This window comes from Pteronotus mesoamericanus, unplaced genomic scaffold (assembly GCF_021234165.1).
Source record: "Pteronotus mesoamericanus isolate MK-2021 breed Mesoamerican mustached bat unplaced genomic scaffold, CSHL_Meso_final scaffold_54, whole genome shotgun sequence".
NCBI lineage: Eukaryota > Metazoa > Chordata > Mammalia > Chiroptera > Mormoopidae > Pteronotus > Pteronotus mesoamericanus.
In genome coordinates, this window is record NW_026555321.1 from 32,237,532 (window position 1) to 32,248,175 (window position 10,644).

A 10,644-nucleotide genomic window follows, 5' to 3' on the forward strand; every position below is an offset into this window, starting at 1 on the left:
ACAAACCTAGATGGTATAGTCTACAACACACCTAGGATGCATGGTATAGCCTATTGCTCTTAGGCTCCAAGCCTGTATAACATGTTACTGTACAAAACAACATAAGATTAAATCAAGCACAAGAAAAAATGATACAATTAAGAGATACAGTAAGCACAGGATGTATGGGGTTGCTGCTATAACATGGCATACTGTTATAGCAAACTTTTTAAAGATAATTTTTTATTTTTTTCCTTAGATTTTCTTTATTTTTAGAGAGAGGGGAAGGGAAGGAGAAAGAGAGGAAGAGAAACATTGATGTGTGACAGAAACATCAATCAGTTGCCTCCCTCATGCCCCCAACGAGGGACCTGGTCCGCAACCCAGACATGTGCCCTGACTGGAAATCAAACTGGTGACCTTTTGGTTCAAAGGCTGGCATTCAATCCATTGAACCACACCAGCCAACGCCAAACTTTTTTTTTTTTAATAAGCAGAAAGAGTACACTCAAAAGTAATGATAAAAAGTATAGTATTGTGAATACATAAACCAGTCTCATAGTTCTTATTACCATTTTCAAGTATTACACACTGTACATAATTGTCTGTGCTATACTTTTATACAACTGGCAGTGCATTAGATTTGTTTATACCAGCATCACCAAAAACACATAATACCTTGTGCTATGACATTATGATAGCTACAATATCACTAGGCAGTAAGAATTTTTCATCTCCATTAGTCTTATAAGACCACCATCACATGTAGTCTGTAACTGACCGAAATGTCATGCAGCACATGACTGTATATATACTGTATATGTGTATTCAAATCACACTGCCCTTCACTTTTCTTTTTTTTACTTCATATTTTCTGGAGATTGATTAATATCAGCACATATTGACCTATACCTTCCTTAATGGCTGCAGGGTATGGGTGTGCTACAATTGGCTTAGCCATCCCTCTGTTGATGGATTTAGGTTAATTTGAAGTCTTTTGCTAATTCAAACAATGGATTAAGTTATGGTGTTCTTAGTAAATAAATAAAGCAAGGCACAGGTTGCATCTAACTTTTCCATAGTTGTAATTATAGGATAAAATCCATTTTGTTCTCCCTCCACCCAGCACCAGCACCAGCACCAGCACCACCCCGCTCCCCCCCACCCTACACACACACCTAATGCATTTCTCCTGTTGTTCCCTCCCTCTGCCTCCTGGTGAATTTGTATAAGTTCTTCACAGCCTGTCAATTACAACCCATGCTTGAACACCTGTTCAGACTTCACCTGTCTCCTCACTCTTCTCTCTCTTACAATCTGCACAGGGTTAACAAGGCGTGTGTGATGCTGTGATCTGAACTGCGTTCACCTGATTGAAAGTCTTGTGGGCAGTGCCTGGGTCTTGCTGATCTGTGTTTCCCAGCTTACAGAAACCAGGGCCTGCCTGGAATACAGTTAGCATTCAAAATATGTTGAACGAGTGATATATTAGAGTCATTGCCCCTATAGAGCTAATCACAGGACAATTTGTTTCCAGTTTTGAGGTTTGTTTTGTTTTTGTTTTGATAAATAATGCTTCAAAGAATCTCTTTCTGCCTCTGGCCTTTTTCTGCTTTTGGATTATGCACCAGGCTGTTCTTCCAAGCAGGTTTACTGGTTTGGATTTTTCCCCGCCAAATTGCCTTAGGATATTGTGCACAACAGTGGCTTTTTGAAGTCTGAAGGCTCCCAAGAATTGGAATGGTAATCTGAAAACCTTAAGCTGCCGTCCAGGTTTTGTATAGAAATCTAATTCTAATTGACAACAAAGGCAGCAGTTACAGTTTACAAAGAGCACTTTGCTAATTCATGTTATCGTGCAGCCCCACTACAACTCTGATGAGTTATCATCCGCGCCCTGATACAGCTTCTCTGACCCTGCGAAATCCCTCCTCCGTCTGTGTCTCAGGTTCTCTAAAAGCACAGCCGTGAATCTATTCACTTCCTTCCAGGACTAAGGCCAAGTTCCGCCTTCCAAAGGCTCTAAAGCATCACCTTCTTGCTATTCCGATTGACAGTCAATATGACCAATCAGCCTGCTTTTGGAGAGGCGGGGGTGGGGCTGCCCTCTGAACACATGCGTACTGGCCTCGCGCAGGAGATGGGTGGCTACAGTGTTTTGGGCCACGTCTCGGGTGGCTGGTGGCGGGCGCAGGGGGTTCGCGCAGCTCTCAAGGTCGCAGGCTTTGGCGCCGAGGCCTGGTGATTGCACTCGCCCCCAACTTCGTGTGGGAGGGATGGTGGGGCTGGGGAAATGTTGTGTGCGGGATCTGAAATTAAGGAGATGTGGGTGCTAATGCCGGTTCCGCGGTGTGATGGCACAGTATTCTCCAGTCCTCGCTGAGCCTCAGTCCTCTCCTGTGTAAAACGCCGCCAGTCGGACCTGAATTTTCAGAGAGCTCAGGCCAGGCATTCTGAGGCATTGTTAGGGTTTAGGAAGAAGTGTGTGGAGATAAGAATGGGCAGCACCATGGGAAAGGAATGATTACCCTGTTGCTTACCCCACCTTTCCAGGCATCAGCTACATCCTCGAGGCTTCAGCAAACGGTCGAGGTCCCTGGAAAACCAGCCCTTCCCAGGGCTGCTGCAGCCAGAGAACCTCAGTCGGGAGGAGCTGGTTGATGTGTTGAGGGCATCCGTGGTGGACCAGAAAGGTGAGGGTTAGAGGGACAACTGCACGGAGACCCGGGATGGCAGCCTGCTGCTCTGAGCCTTCTGGGGGACTGACTGGGCTCCCTACTAAAGCCTTTGGGGTCAAATCCCGGTCTGCCTCCTATCAGACATATGAGCAGGGAAGCGCCACATAATATCACCCAAGTCTCAGCATTATGGGGGTTGGATGTGGGGTGGGAGGGTGTGAAGAACTAGAGGGTCTTGAACACAGTAGGCACTTCAGAATGGGAATTGTTATAATTGCTTATGGACAAAACACAGGCTTTCGAATCAGATCGAGGCTCTGTAATCAGCTTGCTATGTGGCATTAGGAAAATAACAATTTGACCATCAGTCTTCATTCAACGATTTAATAATTTTCTCAAATACTTATTGAGCATAGGTATGTTCCACGCACTGTATTAGGCACAGCTATGCAAGACAAATATTGTTCCTGCTCTCAGGGACCCAACATTTTAGTGGGATAAATGGATTAAATCCAAAATAAATGAACAAGGAACTTGCTAGTGATCAGTGCTATGAATAAAACTGTCGTGACAGTGGAGAACTGTGGAACAAGGACAGGCATTAGGTTGCAGAATTAGGTCTCTCTGGTGGTGACATTTTAGCCAAGATGATGCGAAGGAGACAGATATGTGAAAATCTGGGACAGAGGAAACAGTAAATGCAAAGGCCCTGAGGCAGCAGCAAGCTTAGTATATGTGAGGGACAGGAAGTTCAGTTTAGGGTGTGGTTGATAACTCCTGTCTGAGAGTTGTAGTGGGGCCACATGATAACATGAATTGAGAAAGTGCTTTGTAAACTAACTGCTACTTTTGTTGTCAATGATGTTCCTGTCATGCATGTTTCAGGACCACTAGTGACGCTGAACAAGCCACAGGGTCTTCCAGTGACAGGTATGGCCAGGAGAAAGAGATCCACTAAAAGGGGGTTTGACATCTCTGAGGGAGGGAATAATGAAGAGAAGGATGGTGGGATAAAGTTGCCACTGGGAGCAACTTGTATTTTTCTTTTTTCCCAGGAAAACCAGGAGAGCTCACATTGTTCTCTGTGCTGCCAGAGCTGAGCCAATCCCTGGGACTTGGCGAGCAGGAGCTCCAAGTTGTCCACGCCTCTGGGAAGTAAGTGGTGAGGGTGATAGGAAGGTAGGAGGACAGGCACCCATCTAGGGTTGCGGAACAGGTTGCTTGGAAATAAGCTGAGACATTACCCCGGCTGGTTTGGGATCATAGAGGTAGAATGCAAGGTACAGGAGGGAGCAGACAGATCTGGGTTCAAATCCTAGTGCACAAGCTGTGACCTTAAGCAAAGCAGAAAACCTCACGGAGCCTCACTTTCCTTAATCATAAGATAGAGCTGATAATTCAGTGCTCAGGATGCAGTCACTTTTCCAAGCCCATACTCGTGGCAGGCATTGGGAATTGACCACTGATATTCTTTCCTCTAACTGCCATCAATTAGAGGTGGTATTTGAGAAGAAATATTTTTGCAATTTCACAAACTCCTGGGCTTGTTTGTGGGGAATTTAATTCTTTCAGACCTAATATATATAAAATTCCTAGGACAGTGCCTGGCACATGGTAGACACTCAGCAATTGGTAATTGTTTTGATATGTGACTTTGAGCTGTCTGGGGCCCAGGGCATAGCAAGAGGCACCGGGAGCTACATCCTTATTATCAAACACAAGAAAGCCTTGTTTCTCAGAAGAGGTGTGGGTTATAGTCTGGTGTTACTCTTTGGCCTTAAGCAGGTCATTGTTCCTCCCTTTTTTGTGAATGAGCCCTAGAGACTTTAACTTTCGTGATTTGTTCTCTTCCTCCAGGGAGACCTCTGGGCTTGTACTCCTCTCCAGTTGTCCTCAGACAGCATGCCGCCTCCGGAAGTTCTTTGCCCATTCACGAAGAGCCCAGAGGCCTACAGCCACCTACTGGTGAGAGGTGCCGGCAGGTTCCCATGACAGTGGGGAGGTCCTGGCAAGCCACTGTGTGACCTCCTCTTGCCTCTTTCTCAGGGCTGTCACTGATGGGATCCCAGCTACTTCTGAGGGGAAGATCCAAGCAGCTCTAAAACTGGAACACGCTGATGGCATTGGTCTCGTGAGTCAGGATCTGGAGGGAATAAGAGGGGAGTCTCTAGACATACTACCTTACAGAGCAGTTAAGGCTATAGACTTGGGGTATGGTTGGCTGGCTGTCCTGTCCCCTAAAACAGGCAAGTGACCACTGCTTATACTGCCTGCCCTGAGTCTACTGGGAACAAGGAGAGTCTGGGTATAGCTCCCAGGTGTGTGACGCTTCTTCATTCTTGGGGGCTGATACCACAGGTAGTTCCAGTGAAATCTCCATCCCGAAAGGACATCCTGGAAGGTGTCAAGAGGACCCTAAGCCACTTCCGTGTGGTGGCCACAGGTTCTGGCTGTGCCCTGGTCCAGCTGCAACCACTAACAGGTGGGTTACACGTAGGTCTAGAGCCCTAGCCAGACTTCAGGACTGTATTTGGCTGGGGAGGTGAGGAGGTGAGAGGAAGGTCGTGGTGTCAGGAGTGCCCGGGGAGCATTTATTTGATGGACCCCCAGAGTGTATGTGACCGGGCCCAGCTGGAGGAGGCAGAGCTTCTACTGTCAGTCTAATGGTCACTCCTTGGTCGCTCGTCTACTTTTTCTCCTAGAGAAAAAGTTGATCACAGGGTCTTCTCTTTGTCTTTGGTGTTCTGTAGTTTCCCTTTGATAAAACGAGTGTGTATGTATGTATTTATTTATTTATTTTTTAGAGAGAGGGGAAGAGAAGGAGAAAGAGAGGGAGAGAAACATCAATGTGTGGTTGCCTCTTGCACGTCCCCAACTGGGGATCTGGCCTGCAACCCAGTCATATCTCCTGACCAGGAATCGAACCTGCGACCTTTCAGTTAGCAGGCTAGCACTCAACCCACTGAGCCACACCAGTCAGGGCAGGGCTATATATATTCTTCAATTGATTTTTAGAGAGAGAGGGAGAAACATCGATTTGTTTTTCCACTTATTTATGCATTCATTGGTTGATTTTTGTATGTGCCCTGACCTGGGATCGAACCTGCAATCCTGGTGCATCTGGATGATGCTCCAACCAACGGAGCTACCTGTCCAGGACTTGACTGTATTTTTCACTTCTAGAAATTCTATTTGGTTCTTTTACAAATACAAATGTCCTTAAAAAAAGATATGGCATGTTTTCCCCCCCACACTATTTGTTCTTTTTTGTCTTTAACAATTCAAAACAATTGTATTTCTATAATTCCATTGTCTGAATTCTTGAGGGTCTAATCCTACTGTGTGTCCTGCTGACTTTAACACCTGGTAGATTGTTTCCGTACTGGTCTGTGATTCAGGATTGTGAATTTAGGTTCAGCTGAGCCTTTATCGGTGGAAATCCTTTGCCTCATTTGGAGGTGGAACCTTTGGGAGAAGTTCTACCTTTGCTTCTGCAGAATGCTTTAGGGCTCTCACTGCTTCAGGATCTCCCTAAATAATTAGTGTCTCAGTTGGAAGTTCACATATTATTTAAGAAGTATGAGAGTCCCAAAGCTGTGTAAGATAGGCCCATTGCTGTGAATTTTTAGGGCAAAACTTGTTCATTCCTTTTATGCCTCCTTTGGTGGCTGGCTTTTTCTCCTGGTCCATCCTTTCATTGAAGATTTAGCCCCTCTAGGGCTTCATTTGGGCAGCAAGGCCTCATCCCTGGCCCTTAGGGTGGCTACTTAAACCCAATACCCCTGGGTATCACGATTGGCAGCACCCCTAGAATAGGTGCAGTGTTGGCTCTTGTATGTCCTGGATTGGTCCTGTGTTTTGGTCTTGGGGACCTTATTTCTTATATGCCCACTGTGCATTTAAAAGGATGACTGTTATATTTCCCCAGTGTTTCTAGATGGTTTATAACAAGAGGGTTTTTAGATTGTTACTAGACAAAGAAGCAGAGTACAGCTCCTGGATTTAAATCTATTTATGGTGGTAAGCAGGTTGTTTCTTTTTGAGCTTTGGTTTTCCGAAATGATGGTAGGACCGCCCTTACAGGGTTGTCACGACTGTTAAATAAGTTTACATATGTGGAACATTTTATGCCATGTCTAGCATATAGTTCCCCCCCTCCACCCCACCCATTTCTGTACTTGTCAAGGTACTTTTGGTTGTAAGTTTCCCAAAAGTCGGTTCAAATTGGTATAAGCCAAAAAAAAGAATTTCTTGGCTCACATAATTTGGCTGGATTAGAGGCTCAGGGATGTCCTCAGGAAGCTGTTTCTCCATGTTTCCTTTCCTCCTGCATGTTGGCCTGTTTTTCCCACAGGCTCTCCCTTGGTGAAGCAGACAGCCAGGGCCTCCAGTGGCTCTAGGCTTACACCCCACCAGTTGAGCACCCCAGCAAGAAAGAGCATTCTTTATTTCCAGTAGCTTCAACAATAAATTCAGGGTTGCCGCTCTTCATGAGTGAATCCCACAGGCCAGGTAGATCGACAGCTATGACTATCTTGACCTGCTCTGGAGGCCAGAGCAGTAGCACTGACCTCTCTAAAACCACCTGATCTGAGAATGGGGGGTGGCGTTTGCCCAGAGGAAATGGGGAGGGAGAATTCTGGGCAGGACGGAGACCAGCTGCTCACCGCCTCCTGTCTCTCCCGTCCGCCAGTGTTCCCCAGTCAGCTACAGGTACACATGGTACTGCAGCTCTGCCCTGTGCTTGGGGATCACAGGCATTCTGCCCGCATGCGCACTGTCCTGGGCCAGCGTTTCCTACTGCCAGCTGAGAGCACCAAACCCCAAAGACAGGTACCCAAGCCCTCTGCCTTCTGCCTTCTGCCTTCTGGGGGTGGGCCAGGGGATGAGGGTGGGCGGCATCTCCAGGCATTACTTATGCAGCTTGGTACTGGGAGGCAGTCCTCTTGGCTTCCAAGGCTAACCGTAACCCTGTCTTGATGTATGGCCCTGAGCAAGTGACACCCCTCTCTTGCACCTCATTCTGCCCTTCTAGTCAGTAAGGGAGTTGAACTAGATGATTTCTAAAGGCCCTTCTAAAGTAGCTGTTCTTTGAGTCTCTTTGGTATAAGGGGTAAAAGAGGTTGTCTGTATAAGGGTAACTATCAGCTCTAACAGAGTAGCCCCAATGTACTAGAGTCTTAACACATTGATTTTCCTCCATTTGAAGTCCAATTAATGGGGGTTGGACAGAGGTGGGCTTTGCTACAAGCAGTCACTCGGGGACCCAGGCTGTTGCTGTCTAGCCAGCAGATAAGTGGGGATAGTACAGGTTCATGTGGGAGATTTTTGTGGACCAGGTCTGGAAGTGGCATACATGTGTATACTCCCATTCTGTTGGCTAGAACCCAATCGCATGTCCTCAACCAGACTGCAGGAGGGGCTGGGAAACATAGTTTAGCTGTATGGCAAGGTAGAAACTGATTTGGTGAACCCCTAGTCAGTGTCTGCCATATTGAGTGTGTTTTGAGTGTGCATGTGTATATGTAAAAAGGAAATTAATAACTATGGACGTGGAGGAAAGGAGGAAGTACTTACCTCACTCCCATTTTGCTTAGAGCTGGTTTTAACTGACCTGGCTGAATGCTGACATGCCTTTCCCACCCCAGGTCCTGGATGAAGCCCTCCTCAGACGCCTCTGCCTGACGCCTTCCCAAGCTGCCCAGCTGCCCTTGCACCTCCACCTACGTTGTCTCCAGCTCCCAGGCACCAGGCCCAGGGACGGCCTCATAGAGCTTTTGGCACCCTTGCCTCCTTATTTCTCGAGGACTCTACAGTGCCTGGGGCTCCACCAGCAATAGTCCTCCTGTTCCTGCTGTTCCTGCTGCAGAGCGCTGATTGTGGGAGGACCGCAGCCCCGAGGAGAATGAGTTCAGTGCTCAACATGCAGTAAGGTCGTGGTTTAAGACCCTGGGCTCTGTAGTTGGACTAACCTACGATCAAATACTGGCTAGGCCACTTGCTGTGTGGTGTTGGACAAATAGCTTCACCTCTCTGGACTTGAGGTAATAAATGTAGCTAACTCAGTATGGTTTTTAAGATTTGCTAGGAAAGTAAATGTTTATCATGGACGATGCTTTCTGCTGAAATCAATGTGTGGCCTTTCATTGGACTGTTTCTGTCCCAATTCTAGCTGGGAAGAAATGTCACATTTTTTCATTGTGATAAAATACACCTACCAAGGTTTACCCTATTAACCATTGTTAAGTGTACAGTTCAGTAGCATGAAGCACATTCACAATGTTTTGCCACAGTCACCGTCATCTGCCTCCAGAACTCCTCATTTTCCAGAACTGAAATTCTGTCCCCATTAAACACTAAATCCCCATTCCCCCTTCCAGACCCTAGTAACACTGTTCTCCTTTGTCTCTATGAATTTGACTACTTGGGAAGCTCATGTGAGTGAAGATGTGAGATTTTTTTTTCTTTAAAAAATTGTGAAAACTATTAAAACATACAGCGTGCATAAAACATCTCTGTGATTTAAATGATAATGAGGTAACACCCAAATAACCATTACTCAGGGCATGAAATAGAAACATCTTCCCTGTAGAACAGCAGTTCTCAACCCTAACCCGCATTAGAAACCCCCTAGATAGCACCCTTCGGGAAGCTTAAAAAAATCTCCATGATTATACACCCCAAAGATACTGGTCTGATTGGTCTGGGGTAGAGACCTCTAGCTTCATTCTTAAAAGCCCCCAGACAGGTTCTGTCTAGGGTGGAACCTCTGCCCTCATGGGAGAATTCTTCCTTGTCTTTTGAAGTTGGACCACATATGTATGTATCCTTAAATGATATTATTTCATTTTGCCTGTTCCTCAAGTTTCTGTAAATGGAATCACGTTGTATATATTCTTTTGTGATTTCTTCTCACTCCATACTGAGAAATGCATGTTTTGTATGGCATAGAATTTGAACTCCAATTCTTAAATACACCAGTTGATCTATTCTATTACTGGACAGTTAGGTCCTACGGCTGTTAACAGCAACGCTGCTGTGAACCTGCTTATAAGTATCCCCTGGTTGTTATGCAAGAATTTCTGGGTCAGAGTGTATGTGGCTTCATTTGCCTAGTGTATTAGTTTCCTAGGGCTGCCATAGCAAGTTACCACAAAGTGACTTAAAACAACAGTTGATTCTCCCACGGTTCTGGAGGTCAGGAGCCTGTGTCAGGGTGTTGACAAGGCTTTGCTCTCTCAAGGCTCTCGGGGAGAATCCTTCCTGGCCTCTTTCAGCCTTTGGTGGCTCCAAGTATTCCTTGGCTTGTGTCTTCATCACACCAATTTCTGCCTCTATCCTCACATGGCCTTGTGTTTGTGTCTTCTTTTCTAAGGACACTTATCATTGGATTTAGGGCCTACCTTGAAAATCCAGGATGATCCCATCTCACGACTTTTACAAGATGTTTGGTACACCTACAAAGACCCTTTTGCCAATAAGGTCATATGAACAGGTTCTAGGTAGACATATCTTTGGGGAAGGGCGTACCATTCAACCCATAACAACTAAGGAATACCTAACTTTTCAGATGGGTATGGTTTGTTGGATATTTTCTTTTCAGGCAACATTCGCCACTTGCTGAGGAAGGGACAGACTCACTCCCTCTGGAGGAGGTCTGGGGTTCAGGCAAGGTTCCCCCCCTTTCCCCCCTCCTGCCCCCCCGCCCCGTGTCTCATATAAATCTTGTGTCCAGTAGATGTCAGCCCAGCTCCTCCTCCAGCCTTGAGGATTTTAGGGACTCCTAGTGGCCAGCCACTCTGGCAGTGTGTACCAGACTTCTGCCCACTGCGCCATGATCTTGGGCAAGCCATGCTGCCTCATTCAGACAGTTTCCTCTTCTGTAAAGTAAGATTTATCCCCCTACCTAAAGATCAGAGAGAGTTCCTGAACAGGAAGTCCCATGTCTGCCGCTGTGTGGGAATTCTGGGCCTTGCTTCCTGGAGTA

The 10,644-nt window shown here is 46.3% G+C and overlaps 1 protein-coding gene across 2 annotated transcripts; it reads left to right on the forward strand.

The window, feature by feature from the left end:
* The first annotated feature begins 2,095 nt into the window (after positions 1-2,095).
* On the forward strand, positions 2,096-9,167 carry RPUSD3 (RNA pseudouridine synthase D3). Of its 2 annotated transcripts, XM_054595792.1 has the most exons (9): positions 2,096-2,220; positions 2,533-2,672; positions 3,543-3,587; positions 3,713-3,812; positions 4,515-4,622; positions 4,704-4,788; positions 5,016-5,139; positions 7,351-7,490; positions 8,306-9,167. In XM_054595792.1, exons 1-9 carry the CDS (start codon positions 2,096-2,098, stop codon positions 8,495-8,497), a joined length of 1,059 nt encoding a protein of 352 aa, XP_054451767.1. In that variant the 3' UTR covers positions 8,498-9,167. The 2 variants fall into 2 exon arrangements, with proteins under 2 accessions (XP_054451767.1, XP_054451768.1); XM_054595793.1 differs by lacking the exon at positions 3,543-3,587 and having other exon boundaries at positions 2,106-2,220.
* The last annotated feature ends 1,477 nt before the right edge of the window (positions 9,168-10,644 follow it).